Source organism: Schistocerca nitens, unplaced genomic scaffold, assembly GCF_023898315.1.
Source record: "Schistocerca nitens isolate TAMUIC-IGC-003100 unplaced genomic scaffold, iqSchNite1.1 HiC_scaffold_468, whole genome shotgun sequence".
Taxonomy (NCBI): Eukaryota; Metazoa; Arthropoda; class Insecta; order Orthoptera; family Acrididae; genus Schistocerca; species Schistocerca nitens.
Window position 1 is genome coordinate 9,349,592 of NW_026046001.1, and position 24,369 is coordinate 9,373,960.

The window sequence follows — 24,369 nt, forward strand, 5'->3', positions numbered from 1 at the left end:
CGAAAAGTACCGATATATCGAAAAGTACCGATATGTCGAAAAGTACCGATATATCGAAAAGTACCGATATATCGAAAAGTACCGATATGTCGATAAGTACCGATATATCGATAAGTACCGATATACCGAAAAGTACCGATATATCGAAAAGTACCGATATATCGATAAGTACCGATAAATCGATAAGTGCCGATATATCGATAAGTACCGATATATCGATAAGTACCGATATATCGATAAGTACCGATATATCGAAAAGTGCCGATATATCGAAAAGTACCGATATATCGAAAAGTACCGATATATCGAAAAGAACCGATATATCGAAAAGTACCGATATATCGAAAAGTACCGATATATCGAAAAGTACCGATATATCGAAAAGTACCGATATATCGAAAAGTATCGATATATCGAAAAGTATCGATATATCGATAAATATCGATATATCGAAAAGTATCGAAAAGATATCGATAAGTACCGAAAAGATATCGATAAGTACCGAAAAGATATCGAAAAGTACCGAGAAGATATCGAAAAGTACCGAAAAGATATCGAAAAGTATCGAAAAGATATCGAAAAGTATCGAAAAGATATCGAAAAGTATCGATATATATCGAAAAGTATCGATATATATCGAAAAGTATCTATATATAAGGAAAAGTATCGATATATAAGGTAAAGTATCGATATATAATGAAAAGTATCGATATATAATGAAAAGTATCGAGATACAATGAAAAGTATCGATATATAATGAAAAGTATCGAAAAGATATCGAAAAGTATCGAAAAGATATCGAAAAGTATCGAAAAGATATCGAAAAGTGTCGATATATCGATAAGTATCGATGTATTGATAAGTATCGATATATCGAAAAGTATCGATATATCGATCGAAAAGTATCGATATATCGACATGTATCGATATGTCGAAAAGTATCGATATATCGAAAAGTATCGATATATCGAAAAGTATCGGTATATCGATAAGTATCGATATATCGCAAAGTATCGATATATCGCTAAGTATCGATATATCAATAAGTATCGATATATCGATAAGTACCGAAAAGATATCGAAAAGTACCGAAAAGATATAGATAAGTATCGAAAAGATATCGATAAGTATCGAAAAGATATAGATAAGTACCGGAAAGATATCGAAAAGTACCGAAAAGATATCGAAAAGTACCGGAAAGATATCGAAAAGTACCGAAAAGATATCGAAAAGTACCGAAAAGATATCGAAAAGTACCGAAAAGATATCGAAAAGTACCGAAAAGATATCGAAAAGTACCGAAACGATATCGAAAAGTACCGAAAAGATTTCGAAAAGTACCGAAAAGATTTCGAAAAGTACCGAAAAGATTTCGAAAAGTATCGAAAAGATATCGAAAAGTATCGAAAAGGTATAGATAAGTATCGAAAAGATATCGATAAGTATCGAAAAGATATAGATAAGTATCGAAAAGATATCGATAAGTATCGAAAAGATATCGAAAAGTATCGAAAAGATATCGAAAAGTATCTATATATATCGAAAAGTATCTATATATATCGAAAAGTATCTATATATATCGAAAAGTATCTATATATATCGAAAAGTATCTATATATATCGAAAAGTATCTATATATAATGAAAAGTATCGATATATAATTAAAAGTATCGATATATAATGAAAAGTATCGATATATAAAGATAAGTATCGATATATAATGATAAGTATCGATATATAAGTACCGAAAAGATATCGAAAAGTACCGAAAAGATATCGAAAAGTACCGAAAAGATATCGAAAAGTACCGAAAAGATATCGAAAAGTATCGAAAAGATATCGAAAAGTATCGATATATCGATAAGTATCGAAAAGATATCGAAAAGTATCGATATATCAATAAGTATCGATATATCGAAAAGTATCGATATATCGAAAAGTATCGATATATCGCAAAGTATCGATATAACGAAAAGTATCGATATAACGAAAAGTATCGATATATGGAGAAGTATCGATATATCGATTAGTATCGATACATCGAAAAGTATCGATATATCTATCGATATATCGAAAAGTATCGATATATCAAAAAGTATCAATGTATCGATAAGTATCGATATATCGATAAGTATTGATATATCGATAAGTATCGATATATCGAAAAGTATCGATATATCGAAAAGTATCGATATATTGATAAGTATCGATATATCGAAAAGTATCGATATATCGATAAGTATCGATATATCGTTAAGTATCGATATATCGATAAGTATCGATATATCGATAAGTATCGATATATCGATAAGTACCGAAAAGATATCGAAAAGTACCGGAAAGATATCGAAAAGTACCGAAAAGATATCGAAAAGTACCGAAAAGATATCGAAAAGTACCGAAAAGATTTCGAAAAGTACCGAAAAGATATCGAAAAGTACCGAAAAGATATCGAAAAGTACCGAAAAGATATCGAAAAGTACCGAAAAGATATCGAAATGTACCGAAAAGTACCGAAAAGTACCGAAAAGATATCGAAAAGTACCGAAAAGATATCGAAAAGTACCGAAAAGATATCGACAAGTACCGAAAAGATATCGACAAGTACCGAAAAGATATCGACAAGTACCGAAAAGATATCGACAAGTACCGAAAAGATATCGACAAGTACCGAAAAGATATCAACAAGTACCGAAAAGATATCGAAAAGTACCGAAAAGATATCGAAAAGTATCGAAAAGATATCGAAAAGTATCGTAGAGATATCGAAAAGTATCGAAAAGATATCGAAAAGTATCGATATATCGATAAGTATCGATATATCGAAAAGTATCGATATATCGAAAAGTATCGATATATCGAAAAGTATCGATATATCGAAAAGTATCGATATATCGAAAAGTATCGATATATCGAAAAGTATCGATATATCGATAAGTATCGATCTATCGAAAAGTATCGATATATCGAAAAGTATCGATATATCGATAAGTATCGATATATCGATAAGTATCGATATATCGATATATCGATAAGTATCGATATATCGAGAAGTATCGATTTATCGAAAAGTGTCGATTTATCGAAAAGTGTCGATATATCGTAAAGTATCGATATATCGATAAGTATCGATATATCGATAAGTATCGATATATCGAAAAGTATCGATATATCGAAAAGTATCGATATATCCGATATATCGATATATCCGATATATCGATAAGTATCGATATTTCGAAAAGTATCCATATATCGAAAAGTATCGATATATCGAAAAGTATCGATATATCGAAAAGTATCGATATATCGAAAAGTATCGATATATCGAAAAGTATCGATATATCGAAAAGTATCGATTTATCGAAAAGTATCGATATATCGAAAAGTATCGATATATCGATAAGTATCGATAAGATATCGAAAAGTACCGATAAGATATCGAAAAGTATCGATATATATCGAATAGTAATGATATATATCGAAAAGTATCGTTATATATCGAAAAGTATCTATATATAAGGAAAAGTATCGATATATAAGGAAAAGTATCGATATATAATGAAAAGTATCGATATATAATGAAAAGTATCGATATATAATGAAAAGTATCGAAAAGATATCGAAAAGTATCGAAAAGATAACGAAAAGTATCGAAAAGATATCGAAAAGTATCGAAAAGATATCGAAAAGTGTCGATATATCGATAAGTATCGATATATCGATAAGTATCGATATATCGAAAAGTATCATTATATCGATAAGTATCGATATATCGGAAAGTATCGATATATCGAAAAGTATCGATATATCGATAAGTATCGATATATCGAAAAGTATCGATATATCGATCGAAAAGTATCGATATATCGATATGTATCGATATGTCGAAAAGTATCGATATATCGAAAAGTATCGATATATCGAAAAGTATCGGTATATCGATAAGTATCGATATATCGCAAAGTATCGATATATCGCAAAGTATCGATATATCAATAAGTATCGATATATCGATAAGTACCGAAAAGATATCGAATGTTGGGTTGCCATCTGAGCTCTTGATATTCATACAAGTGGTTCTCTTTTCTCCAAAGGTCTCTTTAATTTTCCTGTAGGCAGTATCTATCTTACCCCTAGTGAGACAAGCCTCTACATCCTTACATTTGTCCTCTAGCCATCCCTGCTTAGCCATTTTGCACTTCCTGTCGATTTCATTTTTGAGACGTTTGTATTCCTTTTTGCCTGCTTCATTTACTGCATTTTTATATTTTCTCCTTTCATCAATTAAATTCAATATTTCTTCTGTTACCCAAGGATTTCTATTAGCCCTCGTCTTTTTACCTACTTGATCCTCTGCTGCCTTCACTACTTCATCCCTCAGAGCTACCCATTCTTCTTCTACTGTATTTCTTTCCCCCATTCCTGTCAATTGTTCCCTTATGCTCTCCCTGAAACTCTCTACAACCTCTGGTTCTTTCAGTTTATCCAGGTCCCATCTCCCTAAATTCCCACCTTTTTGCAGTTTCTTCAGTTTCAATCTGCAGTTCATAACCAATAGATTGTGGTCAGAATCCACATCTGCCCCAGGAAATGTCTTACAATTTAAAACCTGGTTCCTAAATCTCTGTCTTACCATTATATAATCTATCTGAAACCTGTCAGTATCTCCAGGCTTCTTCCATGTATACAGCCTCCTTTCATGATTCTTGAACCAAGTGTTAGCTATGATTAAGCTATGCTCTGTGCAAAATTCTACAAGGCGGCTTCCTCTTTCATTCCTTCCCCCCAATCCAGTTCACCTACTATGTTTCCTTCTCTCCCTTTTCCTACTGATGAATTCCAGTCACCCATGACTATTAAATTTTCGTCTCCCTTCACTACCTGAATAATTTCTTTTATCTCGTCATACATTTCATCAATTTCTTCATCATCTGCAGAGCTAGTTGGCATATAAACTTGTACTACTGTAGTAGGCATGGGCTTTGTGTCTATCTTGGCCACAATAATGCGTTCACTATGCTGTTTGTAGTAGCTAACCCGCACTCCTATTTTTTTATTCATTATTAAACCTACTCCTGCATTACCCCTATTTGATTTTGTATTTATAACCCTGTAATCACCTGACCAAAAGTCTTGTTCCTCCTGCCACCGAACTTCACTAATTCCCACTATATCTAACTTTAACCTATCCATTTCCCTTTTCAAATTTTCTAACCTACCTGCCCGATTAAGTGATCTGACATTCCACGCTCCGATCCGTAGAACGCCAGTTTTCTTTCTCCTGATAACGACGTCCTCTTGAGTAGTCCCCGCCTGGAGATCCGAATGGGGGACTATTTTACCTCCGGAATATTTTACCCAAGAGGACGCCATCATCATTTAATCATACAGTAAAGCTGCATGTCCTCGGGAAAAATTACGGCTGTAGTTTCCCCTTGCTTTCAGCCGTTCGCAGTACCAGCACAGCAAGGCCGTTTTGGTTAATGTTACAAGGCCAGATCAGTCAATCATCCAGACTGTTGCCCCTGCAACTACTGAAAAGGCTGCTGCCCCTCTTCAGGAACCACATGTTTGTCTGGCCTCTCAACAGATACCCCTCCGTTGTGGTTGCACCTACGGTACGGCCATCTGTATCGCTGAGGCACGCAAGCCTCCCCACCAACGGCAAGGTCCATGGTTCATGGGGGGATATATAATGATAAGTATCGATATATAATGATAAGTATCGATATATAACGATAAGTATCGATATATAATGATAAGTATCGATATATAATAAAAAGTATCGAAAAGATATCGAAAAGTATCGAAAAGATATCGAAAAGTATCGAAAAGATATCGAAAAGTATCGAAAAGATATCGAAAAGTATCGAATGATATCGAAAAGTATCGATATATCGATAAGTATCGATATATCGAAAAGTATCGATATGTCGAAAAGTACCGATATATCGATAAGTATCGATATATCGATAAGTATCGATATATCGATAAGTATCGATATATCGATAAGTATCGATATATCGCAAAGTATCGATATATCGATAAGTATCGATATATCGATAAGTACAGAAAAGATATCGAAAAGTACAGAAAAGATATCGAAAAGTACAGAAAAGATATCGAAAAGTACAGAAAAGATATCGAAAAGTACCGAAAAGATATCGAAAAGTACCGAAAAGATATCGAAAAGTACCGAAAAGATATCGAAAAGTACCGAAAATATATCGAAAAGTACCGAAAAGATATCGAAAAGTACCGAAAAGATATCGACAAGTACCGAAAAGATATCGACAAGTACCGAAAAGATATCGACAAGTACCGAAAAGATATCGAAAAGTACCGAAAAGATATCGAAAAGTATCGTAAAGATATCGAAAAGTATCGAAAAGACAACGAAAAGTATCGATATATCGATAAGTATCGATATATCGATAAGTATCGATATATCGATAAGTATCCATATATCAATAAGTATCCATATATCGATATATCGATAAGTATCGATATATCGATAAGTATCCATATATCAATAAGTATCCATATATCGATATATCGATAAGTATCGATATATCGATAAGTATCGATATATCGAAATGTATCGATATATCGATAAGTATCGATATATCGATAAGTATCGATATATCGATAAGTATCGATATATCGAAAAGTATCGATATATCGATAAGTATCGATATATTGATAAGTATCGTTATCGATAAGTATCGATATATCGATAAGTATCGATATATCGAAAAGTATCGTTATTTCGATAAGTATCGAAAAGATATCGAAAAGTATCGAAAAGATAACGCAAAGTATCGATATATCGATAAGTATCGACATATCGAAAAGTATCGATATATCGATAAGTATCGATATATCCGATATATCGATAAGTATCGATATATCGAAAAGTATCGATATATCGATAAGTATCGATATATCGAAAAGTATCGATATATCGGAAAGTATCGATATATCGAAAAGTATCGATATATCGAAAAGTATCGATATATCGAAAGGTATCGATATATCGAAAAGTATCGATATATCGAAAAGTATCGATATATCGAAAAGTATCGATATATCGAAAAGTATCGATATATCGATAAGTATCGATAAGATATCGAAAAGTACCGAAAAGATATCGAAAAGTACCGAAAAGATATCGAAAAGTATCGATGTATATCGAATAGTATCGATATATATCGAAAAGTATCGATATATATCGAAAAGTATCTATATATAAGGAAAAGTATCGATATATAATGAAAAGTATCGATATATAATGATAAGTATCGATATATAATGATAAGTATCGATATATAATGATAAGTATCGATATATAATGAAAAGTATCGAAAAGATATCGAAAAGTATCGAAAAGATATCGAAAAGTATCGAAAAGATATCGAAAAGTATCGAAAAGATATCGAAAAGTATCGAAAAGATATCGAAAAGTATCGAAAAGATCGAAGAAAAGATATCGAAAAGTATCGATATATCAATAAGTATCGATATATCGATAAGTATCGATATATCCGATATATCGATAAGTATCGATATATCCGATATATCGATAAGTATCGATATATCGAAATGTATCGAAAAGATATCGATAAGTACCGAAAAGATATCGATAAGTACCGAAAAGATATCGATAAGTACCGAAAAGATATCGAAAAGTATCGAAAAGATATCGAAAAGTATCGATATATATCGGAAAGTATCTATATATAAGAAAAAGTATCTATATATAAGAAAAAGTATCTATATATAATGAAAAGTATCGATATATAATGAAAAGTATCGATATATAATGAAAAGTATCGATATAATGAAAAGTATCGAAAAGATATCGAAAAGTATCGAAAAGATATCGAAAAGTATCGAAAAGATATCAAAAAGTATCGAAAAGACATCGAAAAGTATCGAAAAGATATCGAAAAGTATCGAAAAGATATCGAAAAGTATCGATTTGTCGAAAAGTATCGATATATCGATAAGTATCGATATATCGAAAAGTATCGATATATCGAAAAGTATAGATATATCGAAAAGTATCGATAAGTATCGATATAACGATAAGTATCGATATATCGATAAGTATCGATATATCGATAAGTATCGATATATCGATAAGTATCGATATATCGATAAGTATCGATATATCGATAAGTATCAATATATCGATAAGTATAGATATATCGAAAAGTATCGATATATCGAAAAGTATCGATATATCGAAAAGTACCGATATATCGAAAAGTACCGAAAAGATATCGAAAAGTACCGAAAAGATATCGAAAAGTACCGAAAAGATATCCAAAAGTACCGAAAAGATATCGAAAAGTACCGAAAAGATATCGAAAAGTACCGAAAAGATATCGAAAAGTACCGAAAAGATATCGAAAAGTATCGAAAAGATATCGAAAAGTATCGAAAAGATATCGAAAAGTATCGAAAAGATATCGAAAAGTATCTATATATAATGAAAAGTATCTATATATAATAAAAAGTATCGATATATAATGAAAAGTATCGATATATAATGAAAATTATTGAAAAGATATCGATAAGTATCGAAAAGATATTGATAAGTATCGAAAAGATATCGATAAGTATCGAAAAGATGTCGAAAAGTATCGAAAAGATATCGATAAGTATCGAAAAGATGTCGAAAAGTATCGAAAAGACATCGAAAAGTATCGAAAAGATATCGAAAAGATATCGAAAAGTATCGAAAAGATATCGAAAAGTAACGAAAAGATATCGAAAAGTATCTATATATATCGAAAAGTATCTATATATAATGAGAAGTATCGATATATAATTAAAAGTATCGATATATAATGAAAAGTATCGATATATAATGATAAGTATCGATATATAATGATAAGTATCGATATATAAGTACCGAAAAGATATCGAAAAGTACCGAAAAGATATCGAAAAGTACCGAAAAGATATCGAAAAGTATCGAAAAGGTATCGAAAAGTATCGAAAAGGTATCGAAAAGTATCGATATATCGATAAGTATCGAAAAGATATCGAAAAGTATCGATATATCGAAAAGTATCGATATATCGAAAAGTATCGATATATCGAAAAGTATCGACATATCGAAAAGTATCGATATATCGAAAAGTATCGATATATCGAAAAGTATCGATATATCGATAAGTATCGATATATCGAAAATTTCGAAAAGATATCGATAAGTACCGAAAAGATAGCGATCGATATATCGATAAGTATCGATATATCGATAAGTGTCGATATATCGATAAGTATCGATATATCGATAAGTATGGATATATCGGTAAGTATCGATATATCGAAAAGTACCGATATATCGAAAAGTACCGATATATCGATAAGTACCGATATATCGAAAAGTACCGATATATCGATAAGTACCGATATATCGAAAAGTACCGATATATCGAAAAGTACCGATATATCGAAAAGTACCGATATATCGAAAAGTACCGATATATCGAAAAGTACCGATATATCGAAAAGTACCGATATATCGATAAGTACCGATATATCGATAAGTACCGATATATCGATAAGTTCCGATATATCGATAAGTACCGATATTTCGAAAAGTACCGATATATCGATAAGTACCGATATATCGATAAGTTCCGATATATCGAAAAGTGCCGATATATCGAAAAGTACCGATATATCGAAAAATACCGTTATATCGAAAAGTACCGATGTATCGAAAAGTACCGATATATCGAAAAGTATCGATATATCGTAAAGTATCGATATATCGAAAAGTATCGAAAAGATATCGATAAGTACCGAAAAGATATCGATCGATATATCGATAAGTATCGATATATCGATAAGTATCGATATATCGATAAGTATCGATATATCGATAAGTGTCGATATATCGATAAGTATCGATATATCGATAAGTATCGATATATCGGTAAGTATCGATATATCGAAATGTACCGATATATCGAAAAGTACCGATATATCGAAAAGTACCGGTATATCGAAAAGTACCGATATATCGATAAGTACCGATATATCGAAAAGTACCGATATATCGAAAAGTACCGATATGTCGAAAAGTACCGATATATCGAAAAGTACCGATATGTCGATAAGTACCGATATATCGATAAGTACCGATATATCGAAAAGTACCGATATATCGAAAAATACCGATATATCGATAAGTACCGATAAATCGATAAGTGCCGATATATCGATAAGTACCGATATATCGATAAGTGCCGATATATCGATAAGTACCGATATATCGAAAAGTGCCGATATATCGAAAAGTACCGATATATCGAAAAGTACCGATATATCGAAAAGAACCGATATATCGAAAAGTACCGATATATCGAAAAGTACCGATATATCGAAAAGTACCGATATATAGAAAAGTACCGATATATCGAAAAGTATCGATATATCGAAAAGTATCGATATATCGATAAATAATGATATATCGAAAAGTATCGAAAAGATATCGATAAGTACCGAAAAGATATCGATAAGTACCGAAAAGGCATCGAAAAGTACCGAGAAGATATCGAAAAGTACCGAAAAGATATCGAAAAGTATCGAAAAGATATCGAAAAGTATCGAAAAGATATCGAAAAGTATCGATATATATCGAAAAGTATCGATATATATCGAAAAGTATCTATATATAAGGAAAAGTATCGATATATAAGGAAAAGTATCGATATATAATGAAAAGTATCGATATATAATGAAAAGTATCGATATATAATGAAAAGTATCGAAAAGATATCGAAAAGTATCGAAAAGATATCGAAAAGTATCGAAAAGATATCGAAAAGTGTCGATATATCGATAAGTATCGATATATTGATAAGTATCGATATATCGAAAAGTATCGATATATCGATCGAAAAGTATCGATATATCGACTTGTATCGATATGTCGAAAAGTATCGATCTATCGAAAAGTATCGATATATCGAAAAGTATCGATATATCGATAAGTATCGATATATCGATAAGTATCGATATATCGATATATCGATAAGTATCGATATATCGAGAAGTATCGATTTATCGAAAAGTGTCGATTTATCGAAAAGTGTCGATATATCGAAAAGTATCGATATATCGATAAGTATCGATATATCGATAAGTATCGATATATCGAAAAGTATCGATATATCGAAAAGTATCGATATATCCGATATATCGATATATCCGATATATCGATAAGTATCGATATTTCGAAAAGTATCCATATATCGAAAAGTATCGATATATCGAAAAGTATCGATATATCGAAAAGTATCGATATATCGAAAAGTATCGATATATCGAAAAGTATCGATATATCGATAAGTATTGATAAGATATCGAAAAGTACCGATAAGATATCGAAAAGTATCGATATATATCGAATAGTATCGATATATATCGAAAAGTATCGTTATATATCGAAAAGTATCTATATATAAGGAAAAGTATCGATATATAAGGAAAAGTATCGATATATAATGAAAAGTATCGATATATAATGAAAAGTATCGATATATAATGAAAAGTATCGATATATAATCAAAAGTATCGAAAAGATATCGAAAAGTATCGAAAAGATAACGAAAAGTATCGAAAAGATATCGAAAAGTATCGAAAAGATATCGAAAAGTGTCGATATATCGATAAGTATCGATATATCGATAAGTATTGATATATCGAAAAGTATCGATATATCGAAAAGTATCGATATATCGATAAGTATCGATATATCGAAATGTATCGATATATCGATCGAAAAGTATCGATATATCGATATGTATCGATATGTCGACAAGTATCGATATATCGAAAAGTATCGATATATCGAAAAGTATCGGTATATCGATAAGTATCGATATATCGCAAACTATCGATATATCGCAAAGTATCGATATATCAATAAGTATCGATATATCGATAAGTACCGAAAAGATATCGAAAAGTACCGAAAAGATATCGAAAAGAACCGGAAAGATATCGAAAAGTACCGAAAAGATATCGAAAAGTACCGGAAAGATATCGAAAAGTACCGAAAAGATATCGAAAAGTACCGAAAAGATATCGAAAAGTACCGAAAAGATATCGAAAAGTACCGAAACGATATCGAAAAGTACCGAAAAGATTTCGAAAAGTACCGAAAAGATTTCGAAAAGTATCGAAAAGATATCGAAAAGTATCGAAAAGATATAGATAAGTATCGAAAAGATATCGATAAGTATCGAAAAGATATCGATAAGTATCGAAAAGATATCGAAAAGTATCGAAAAGATATCGAAAAGTATCGAAAAGACATCGAAAAGTATCGAAAAGATATCGAAAAGATATCGAAAAGTATCGAAAAGATATCGAAAAGTATCGAAAAGATATCGAAAAGTATCGAAAAGATATCGAAAAGTATCGAAAAGATATCGAAAAGTATCTATATATATCGAAAAGTATCTATATATATCGAAAAGTATCTATATATATCGAAAAGTATCTATATATAATGAAAAGTATCGATATATAATTAAAAGTATCGATATATAATGAAAAGTATCGATATATAATGATAAGTACCGATATATAATGATAAGTATCGATATATAAGTACCGAAAAGATATCGAAAAGTACCGAAAAGATATCGAAAAGTACCGAAAAGATATCGAAAAGTACCGAAAAGATATCGAAAAGTATCGAAAAGATATCGAAAAGTATCGATATATCGATAAGTATCGAAAAGATGTCGAAAAGTATCGATATATCAATAAGTATCGATATATCGAAAAGTATCGATATATCGAAAAGTATCGATATAACGAAAAGTATCGATATAACGAAAAGTATCGATATATCGAAAAGTATCGATATATCGATAAGTATCGATATATCGAAAAGTATCGATATATCTATCGATATATCGAAAAGTATCGATATATCAAAAAGTATCGATGTATCGATAAGTATCGATGTATCGATAAGTATCGATATATCGATAAGTATCGATAAATCGATAAGTATCGATATATCGAAAAGTAACGATATATCGATAAGTATCGATATATCGAAAAGTAACGATACATTGATAAGTATCGATATATTGATAAGTATCGATATATCGAAAAGTATCGATATATCGATAATTATCGATATATCGATAAGTATCGATATATCGGTAAGTATCGATATATCGATAAGTATCGATATATCGATAAGTATCGATATATCGATAAGTATCGATATATCGATAAGTACCGAAAAGATATCGAAAAGTACCGAAAAGATATCGAAAAGTACCGAAAAGATATCGAAAAGTACCGAAAAGATATCGAAAAGTACCGAAAAGATATCGAAAAGTACCGAAAAGATATCGAAAAGTACCGAAAAGATATCGAAAAGTACCGAAAAGATATCGAAAAGTACCGAAAAGTACCGAAAAGTACCGAAAAGATATCGAAAAGTACCGAAAAGATATCGACAAGTACCGGAAAGATATCGACAAGTACCGAAAAGATATCGACAAGTACCGAAAAGATATCGACAAGTACCGAAAAGATATCGAAAAGTCCCGAAAAGATATCGAAAAGTATCGAAAAGATATCGAAAAGTATCGAAAAGATATCGAAAAGTATCGTAAAGATATCGAAAAGTATCGATGTATCGATAAATATCGATATATCGATAAGTATCGATATATCGATAAGTATCAATATATCGAAAAGTATCGATGTATCGAAAAGTATCGATATATCGAAAAGTATCGATATATCGAAAAGTATCGATATATCGAAAAGTATCGATATATCGATAAGTATCGATATATCGCAAAGTATCGATATATCGATAAGTATCCATATATCAATAAGTATCGATATATCGATATATCGATATGTATCGATATATCGATACTTATCGATATATCGATATGTATCGATATATCGATAAGTATCGATATATCGAAAAGTATTGATCTATCGAAAATATCGATATATCGAAAAGTATCGATATATCGATAAGTATCGCTATAATGACAAGTACCGATATATCGATAAGTATCGATATATCGAGAAGTATCGATTTATCGAAAAGTGTCGATTTATCGAAAAGTGTCGATATATCGAAAAGTATCGATATTTCGGTAAGTATCGATATATCGAAAAGTATCGATATATCGAAAAGTATCGATATATCGAAAAGTATCGATATATAGAAAAGTATCGATATATCGAAAAGAATCGATATATCGATAAGTATCGATATATCGATAAGTATCGATATATCGAAAAGTATCGATATATCGAAAAGTATCGATATATCGAAAAGTATCGATATATCGAAAAGTATCGATATATCGAAAAGTATCGATATATAGAAAAGTATCGATATATCGAAAAGAATCGATATATCGATAAGTATCGATAAGATATCGAAAAGTACCGAAAAGATATCGAAAAGTACCGAAAAGATATCGAAACGTATCGAAAAGATATCGAAAAGTATCGATGTATATCGAATAGTATCGATATATATCGAAAAGTATCGATATATAAGGAAAAGTATCGATATATAATGAAAAGTATCGATATATAATGAAAAGTATCGATATATAATGATAAGTATGGATATATAATGACAAGTATCGATATATAATGATAAGTATCGATATATAATAATAAGTATCGATATATAATGAAAGGTATCGATATATAATAAAAAGTATCGATATATAATGAAAAGTGTCGAAAAGATATCGAAAAGTATCGAAAAGATATCGAAAAGTATCGAAAAGATATCGAAAAGTATCGAAAAGATATCGAAAAGTATCTAAAAGATATCGAAAAGTATCGAAAAGATCGAAAAGATATCGAAAAGGATCGATATATCGATAAGTATCGATATATCGATAAGTATCGATATATCGATATGTATCGATATATCGATAAGTATCGATATATCGATAAGTATCGATACATCGATAAGTATCGATATATCGATAAGTATCTATATATCGATAAGTATCTATATATCGATAAGTATCTATATATCGATAAGTATCGATATATCGAAAAGTATAGATATATGGAAAAGTATCGATATATCGAAAAGTATCGATATTTCGTAAAGTATCGATATATCGTAAAGTACCGGTATATCGAAAAGTACCGAAAAGATATCTAAAAGTACCGAAAAGATATCGAAAAGTACCGAAAAGATATCCAAAAGTATCGAAAAGACATCGAAAAGTACCGAAAAGATATCGAAAAGTACCGAAAAGATATCGAAAAGTACCGAAAAGATATCGAAAAGTACCGAAAAGATATCGAAAAGTATCGAAAAGATATCGAAAAGTATCGAAAAGATATCGAAAAGTATCTATATATAATGAAAAGTATCTATATATAATAAAAAGTATCGATATATAATGAAAAGTATCGATATATAATGAAAAGTATCGAAAAGATATCGATAAGTATCGAAACGATATTGATAAGTATCGAAAAGATATCGATAAGTATCGAAAAGATATAGATAAGTATCGAGAAGATATCGATAAGTATCGAAAAGATATCGAAAAGTATCGAAAAGACATCGAAAAGTATCGAAAAGATATCGAAAAGATATCGAAAAGTATCGAAAAGATATCGAAAAGATTCGAAAAGATATCGAAAAGTAACGAAAAGATATCGAAAAGTATCTATATATATCGAAAAGTATCTATATATATCGAAAAGTATCTATATATATCGAAAAGTATCTATATATAATGAAAAGTATCGATATATAATTAAAAGTATCGATATATAATGAAAAGTATTGATATATAATGATAAGTATCGATATATAATGATAAGTATCGATATATAAGTACCGAAAAGATATCGAAAAGTACCGAAAAGATATCGATAAGTACCGAAAAGATATCGAAAAGTATCGAAAAGATATCGAAAAGTATCGATATATATCGGAAAGTATCTATATATAAGAAAAAGTATCTATATATAAGAAAAAGTATCTATATATAATGAAAAGTATCGATATATAATGAAAAGTATCGATATATAATGAAAAGTATCGATATAATGAAAAGTATCGAAAAGATATCGAAAAGTATCGAAAAGATATCGAAAAGTATCGAAAAGATATCAAAAAGTATCGAAAAGACATCGAAAAGTATCGAAAAGATATCGAAAAGTATCGAAAAGATATCGAAAAGTATCGATTTATCGAAAAGTATCGATATATCGATAAGTATCGATATATCGAAAAGTATCGATATATCGAAAAGTATAGATATATCGAAAAGTATCGATAAGTATCGATATAACGATAAGTATCGATATATCGATAAGTATCGATATATCGATAAGTATCGATACATCGATAAGTATCGATATATCGATAAGTATCGATATATCGATAAGTATCAATATATCGATAAGTATAGATATATCGAAAAGTATCGATATATCGAAAAGTATCGATTTATCGAAAAGTACCGATATATCGAAAAGTACCGAAAAGATATCGAAAAGTACCGAAAAGATATCGAAAAGTACCGAAAAGATATCCAAAAGTACCGAAAAGATATCGAAAAGTACCGAAAAGATATCGAAAAGTACCGAAAAGATATCGAAAAGTATCGAAAAGATATCGAAAAGTATCGAAAAGATATCGAAAAGTATCGAAAAGATATCGAAAAGTATCTATATATAATGAAAAGTATCTATATATAATAAAAAGTATCGATATATAATGAAAAGTATCGATATATAATGAAAATTATTGAAAAGATATCGATAAGTATCGAAAAGATATTGATAAGTATCGAAAAGATATCGATAAGTATCGAAAAGATGTCGAAAAGTATCGAAAAGATATCGATAAGTATCGAAAAGATGTCGAAAAGTATCGAAAAGACATCGAAAAGTATCGAAAAGATATCGAAAAGATATCGAAAAGTATCGAAAAGATATCGAAAAGTAACGAAAAGATATCGAAAAGTATCTATATATATCGAAAAGTATCTATATATAATGAGAAGTATCGATATATAATTAAAAGTATCGATATATAATGAAAAGTATCGATATATAATGATAAGTATCGATATATAATGATAAGTATCGATATATAAGTACCGAAAAGATATCGAAAAGTACCGAAAAGATATCGAAAAGTACCGAAAAGATATCGAAAAGTATCGAAAAGGTATCGAAAAGTATCGAAAAGGTATCGAAAAGTATCGATATATCGATAAGTATCGAAAAGATATCGAAAAGTATCGATATATCGAAAAGTATCGATATATCGAAAAGTATCGATATATCGAAAAGTATCGACATATAGTAAAGTATCGATATATCGAAAAGTATCGATATATCGAAAAGTATCGATATATCGATAAGTATCGATATATCGAAAATTTCGAAAAGATATCGATAAGTACCGAAAAGATAGCGATCGATATATCGATAAGTATCGATATATCGATAAGTGTCGATATATCGATAAGTATCGATATATCGATAAGTATGGATATATCGGTAAGTATCGATATATCGAAAAGTACCGATATATCGAAAAGTACCGATATATCGATAAGTACCGATATATCGAAAAGTACCGATATATCGATAAGTACCGATATATCGAAAAGTACCGATATATCGAAAAGTACCGATATATCGAAAAGTACCGATATATCGAAAAGTACCGATATATCGAAATGTACCGATATATCGAAAAGTATCGATATATCGAAAAGTATCGATATATCGAAAAGTATCGATATATCGAAAAGTATCGATATATCGAAAAGTATCGATTTATCGAAAAGTATCGATATATCGAAAAGTATCGATATATCGATAAGTATCGATAAGATATCGAAAAGTACCGATAAGATATCGAAAAGTATCGATATATATCGAATAGTAATGATATATATCGAAAAGTATCGTTATATATCGAAAAGTATCTATATATAAGGAAAAGTATCGATATATAAGGAAAAGTATCGATATATAATGAAAAGTATCGATATATAATGAAAAGTATCGATATATAATGAAAAGTATCGAAAAGATATCGAAAAGTATCGAAAAGATAACGAAAAGTATCGAAAAGATATCGAAAAGTATCGAAAAGATATCGAAAAGTGTCGATATATCGATAAGTATCGATATATCGATAAGTATCGATATATCGAAAAGTATCATTATATCGATAAGTATCGATATATCGGAAAGTATCGATATATCGAAAAGTATCGATATATCGATAAGTATCGATATATCGAAAAGTATCGATATATCGATCGAAAAGTATCGATATATCGATATGTATCGATATGTCGAAAAGTATCGATATATCGAAAAGTATCGATATATCGAAAAGTATCGGTATATCGATAAGTATCGATATATCGCAAAGTATCGATATATCGCAAAGTATCGATATATCAATAAGTATCGATATATCGATAAGTACCGAAAAGATATCGAATGTTGGGTTGCCATCTGAGCTCTTGATATTCATACAAGTGGTTCTCTTTTCTCCAAAGGTCTCTTTAATTTTCCTGTAGGCAGTATCTATCTTACCCCTAGTGAGACAAGCCTCTACATCCTTACATTTGTCCTCTAGCCATCCCTGCTTAGCCATTTTGCACTTCCTGTCGATTTCATTTTTGAGACGTTTGTATTCCTTTTTGCCTGCTTCATTTACTGCATTTTTATATTTTCTCCTTTCATCAATTAAATTCAATATTTCTTCTGTTACCCAAGGATTTCTATTAGCCCTCGTCTTTTTACCTACTTGATCCTCTGCTGCCTTCACTACTTCATCCCTCAGAGCTACCCATTCTTCTTCTACTGTATTTCTTTCCCCCATTCCTGTCAATTGTTCCCTTATGCTCTCCCTGAAACTCTCTACAACCTCTGGTTCTTTCAGTTTATCCAGGTCCCATCTCCCTAAATTCCCACCTTTTTGCAGTTTCTTCAGTTTCAATCTGCAGTTCATAACCAATAGATTGTGGTCAGAATCCACATCTGCCCCAGGAAATGTCTTACAATTTAAAACCTGGTTCCTAAATCTCTGTCTTACCATTATATAATCTATCTGAAACCTGTCAGTATCTCCAGGCTTCTTCCATGTATACAGCCTCCTTTCATGATTCTTGAACCAAGTGTTAGCTATGATTAAGCTATGCTCTGTGCAAAATTCTACAAGGCGGCTTCCTCTTTCATTCCTTCCCCCCAATCCAGTTCACCTACTATGTTTCCTTCTCTCCCTTTTCCTACTGATGAATTCCAGTCACCCATGACTATTAAATTTTCGTCTCCCTTCACTACCTGAATAATTTCTTTTATCTCGTCATACATTTCATCAATTTCTTCATCATCTGCAGAGCTAGTTGGCATATAAACTTGTACTACTGTAGTAGGCATGGGCTTTGTGTCTATCTTGGCCACAATAATGCGTTCACTATGCTGTTTGTAGTAGCTAACCCGCACTCCTATTTTTTTATTCATTATTAAACCTACTCCTGCATTACCCCTATTTGATTTTGTATTTATAACCCTGTAATCACCTGACCAAAAGTCTTGTTCCTCCTGCCACCGAACTTCACTAATTCCCACTATATCTAACTTTAACCTATCCATTTCCCTTTTCAAATTTTCTAACCTACCTGCCCGATTAAGTGATCTGACATTCCACGCTCCGATCCGTAGAACGCCAGTTTTCTTTCTCCTGATAACGACGTCCTCTTGAGTAGTCCCCGCCTGGAGATCCGAATGGGGGACTATTTTACCTCCGGAATATTTTACCCAAGAGGACGCCATCATCATTTAATCATACAGTAAAGCTGCATGTCCTCGGGAAAAATTACGGCTGTAGTTTCCCCTTGCTTTCAGCCGTTCGCAGTACCAGCACAGCAAGGCCGTTTTGGTTAATGTTACAAGGCCAGATCAGTCAATCATCCAGACTGTTGCCCCTGCAACTACTGAAAAGGCTGCTGCCCCTCTTCAGGAACCACATGTTTGTCTGGCCTCTCAACAGATACCCCTCCGTTGTGGTTGCACCTACGGTACGGCCATCTGTATCGCTGAGGCACGCAAGCCTCCCCACCAACGGCAAGGTCCATGGTTCATGGGGGGATATATAATGATAAGTATCGATATATAATGATAAGTATCGATATATAATGATAAGTATCGATATATAATGATAAGTATCGATATATAATAAAAAGTATCGAAAAGATATCGAAAAGTATCGAAAAGATATCGAAAAGTATCGAAAAGATATCGAAAAGTATCGAAAAGATATCGAAAAGTATCGAAAAGATATCGAAAAGTATCGATATATCGATAAGTATCGATATATCGAAAAGTATCGATATGTCGAAAAGTACCGATATATCGATAAGTATCGATATATCGATAAGTATCGATATATCGATAAGTATCGATATATCGCAAAGTATCGATATATCGATAAGTATCGATATATCGATAAGTACAGAAAAGATATCGAAAAGTACAGAAAAGATATCGAAAAGTACAGAAAAGATATCGAAAAGTACAGAAAAGATATCGAAAAGTACCGAAAAGATATCGAAAAGTACCGAAAAGATATCGAAAAGTACCGAAAAGATATCGAAAAGTACCGAAAAGATATCGAAAAGTACCGAAAAGATAACGAAAAGTACCGAAAAGATTTCGAAAAGTACCGAAAAGATATCGAAAAGTACCGAAAAGATATCGAAAAGTACCGAAAATATATCGAAAAGTACCGAAAAGATATCGAAAAGTACCGAAAAGATATCGACAAGTACCGAAAAGATATCGACAAGTACCGAAAAGATATCGACAAGTACCGAAAAGATATCGAAAAGTACCGAAAAGATATCGAAAAGTATCGTAAAGATATCGAAAAGTATCGAAAAGACAACGAAAAGTATCGATATATCGATAAGTATCGATATATCGATAAGTATCGATATATCGATAAGTATCCATATATCAATAAGTATCCATATATCGATATATCGATAAGTATCGATATATCGATAAGTATCCATATATCAATAAGTATCCATATATCGATATATCGATAAGTATCGATATATCGATAAGTATCGATATATCGAAATGTATCGATATATCGATAAGTATCGATATATCGATAAGTATCGATATATCGATAAGTATCGATATATCGAAAAGTATCGATATATCGATAAGTATCGATATATTGATAAGTATCGTTATCGATAAGTATCGATATATCGATAAGTATCGATATATCGAAAAGTATCGTTATTTCGATAAGTATCGAAAAGATATCGAAAAGTATCGAAAAGATAACGCAAAGTATCGATATATCGATAAGTATCGACATATCGAAAAGTATCGATATATCGATAAGTATCGATATATCCGATATATCGATAAGTATCGATATATCGAAAAGTATCGATATATCGATAAGTATCGATATATCGAAAAGTATCGATATATCGGAAAGTATCGATATATCGAAAAGTATCGATATATCGAAAAGTATCGATATATCGAAAAGTATCGATATATCGAAAGGTATCGATATATCGAAAAGTATCGATATATCGAAAAGTATCGATATATCGAAAAGTATCGATATATCGAAAAGTATCGATATATCGATAAGTATCGATAAGATATCGAAAAGTACCGAAAAGATATCGAAAAGTACCGAAAAGATATCGAAAAGTATCGATGTATATCGAATAGTATCGATATATATCGAAAAGTATCGATATATATCGAAAAGTATCTATATATAAGGAAAAATATCGATATATAATGAAAAGTATCGATATATAATGATAAGTATCGATATATAATGATAAGTATCGATATATAATGATAAGTATCGATATATAATGATAAGTATCGATATATAATGAAAAGTATCGAAAAGATATCGAAAAGTATCGAAAAGATATCGAAAAGTATCGAAAAGATATCGAAAAGTATCGAAAAGATATCGAAAAGTATCGAAAAGATCGAAGAAAAGATATCGAAAAGTATCGATATATCAATAAGTATCGATATATCGATAAGTATCGATATATCCGATATATCGATAAGTATCGATATATCCGATATATCGATAAGTATCGATATATCGAAATGTATCGAAAAGATATCGATAAGTACCGAAAAGATATCGATAAGTACCGAAAAGATATCGATAAGTACCGAAAAGATATCGAAAAGTATCGAAAAGATATCGAAAAGTATCGATATATATCGGAAAGTATCTATATATAAGAAAAAGTATCTATATATAAGAAAAAGTATCTATATATAATGAAAAGTATCGATATATAATGAAAAGTATCGATATATAATGAAAAGTATCGATATAATGAAAAGTATCGAAAAGATATCGAAAAGTATCGAAAAGATATCGAAAAGTATCGAAAAGATATCAAAAAGTATCGAAAAGACATCGAAAAGTATCGAAAAGATATCGAAAAGTATCGAAAAGATATCGAAAAGTATCGATTTGTCGAAAAGTATCGATATATCGATAAGTATCGATATATCGAAAAGTATCGATATATCGAAAAGTATAGATATATCGAAAAGTATCGATAAGTATCGATATAACGATAAGTATCGATATATCGATAAGTATCGATATATCGATAAGTATCGATATATCGATAAGTATCGATATATCGATAAGTATCGATATATCGATAAGTATCAATATATCGATAAGTATAGATATATCGAAAAGTATCGATATATCGAAAAGTATCGATATATCGAAAAGTACCGATATATCGAAAAGTACCGAAAAGATATCGAAAAGTACCGAAAAGATATCGAAAAGTACCGAAAAGATATCCAAAAGTACCGAAAAGATATCGAAAAGTACCGAAAATATATCGAAAAGTACCGAAAAGATATCGAAAAGTACCGAAAAGATATCGAAAAGTATCGAAAAGATATCGAAAAGTATCGAAAAGATATCGAAAAGTATCGAAAAGATATCGAAAAGTATCTATATATAATGAAAAGTATCTATATATAATAAAAAGTATCGATATATAATGAAAAGTATCGATATATAATGAAAATTATTGAAAAGATATCGATAAGTATCGAAAAGATATTGATAAGTATCGAAAAGATATCGATAAGTATCGAAAAGATGTCGAAAAGTATCGAAAAGATATCGATAAGTATCGAAAAGATGTCGAAAAGTATCGAAAAGACATCGAAAAGTATCGAAAAGATATCGAAAAGATATCGAAAAGTATCGAAAAGATATCGAAAAGTAACGAAAAGATATCGAAAAGTATCTATATATATCGAAAAGTATCTATATATAATGAGAAGTATCGATATATAATTAAAAGTATCGATATATAATGAAAAGTATCGATATATAATGATAAGTATCGATATATAATGATAAGTATCGATATATAAGTACCGAAAAGATATCGAAAAGTACCGAAAAGATATCGAAAAGTACCGAAAAGATATCGAAAAGTATCGAAAAGGTATCGAAAAGTATCGAAAAGGTATCGAAAAGTATCGATATATCGATAAGTATCGAAAAGATATCGAAAAGTATCGATATATCGAAAAGTATCGATATATCGAAAAGTATCGATATATCGAAAAGTATCGACATATCGAAAAGTATCGATATATCGAAAATTCTCGATATATCGAAAAGTATCGATATATCGATAAGTATCGATATATCGAAAATTTCGAAAAGATATCGATAAGTACCGAAAAGATAGCGATCGATATATCGATAAGTATCGATATATCGATAAGTGTCGATATATCGATAAGTATCGATATATCGATAAGTATGGATATATCGGTAAGTATCGATATATCGAAAAGTACCGATATATCGAAAAGTACCGATATATCGATAAGTACCGATATATCGAAAAGTACCGATATATCGATAAGTACCGATATATCGAAAAGTACCGATATATCGAAAAGTACCGATATATCGAAAAGTACCGATATATCGAAAAGTACCGATATATCGAAAAGTACCGATATATCGAAAAGTACCGATATATCGATAAGTACCGATATATCGATAAGTACCGATATATCGATAAGTTCCGATATATCGATAAGTACCGATATTTCGAAAAGTACCGATATATCGATAAGTACCGATATATCGATAAGTTCCGATATATCGAAAAGTGCCGATATATCGAAAAGTACCGATATATCGAAAAATACCGTTATATCGAAAAGTACCGATGTATCGAAAAGTACCGATATATCGAAAAGTATC

General features: G+C 30.5%; 1 protein-coding gene across 1 annotated transcript; it reads left to right on the forward strand.

Moving 5' to 3' along the window:
* The first annotated feature begins 32 nt into the window (after window positions 1-32).
* Window positions 33-23,459, forward strand: LOC126232377 (repetitive organellar protein-like). Its single transcript, XM_049942650.1, has 20 exons — window positions 33-366; window positions 468-643; window positions 1,048-1,666; window positions 1,728-1,845; window positions 2,343-2,828; window positions 5,793-5,957; window positions 6,072-6,517; window positions 7,339-7,531; window positions 7,830-7,972; window positions 8,303-8,500; window positions 8,572-8,841; window positions 8,903-9,020; window positions 10,212-10,390; window positions 10,510-10,725; window positions 20,262-20,439; window positions 20,554-21,104; window positions 21,964-22,135; window positions 22,434-22,576; window positions 22,907-23,104; window positions 23,176-23,459. The coding sequence occupies exons 1-20, from the start codon at window positions 33-35 to the stop codon at window positions 23,457-23,459; spliced, it is 5,187 nt and encodes a 1,728-aa protein (XP_049798607.1).
* Window positions 23,460-24,369: the final 910 nt, after the last annotated feature.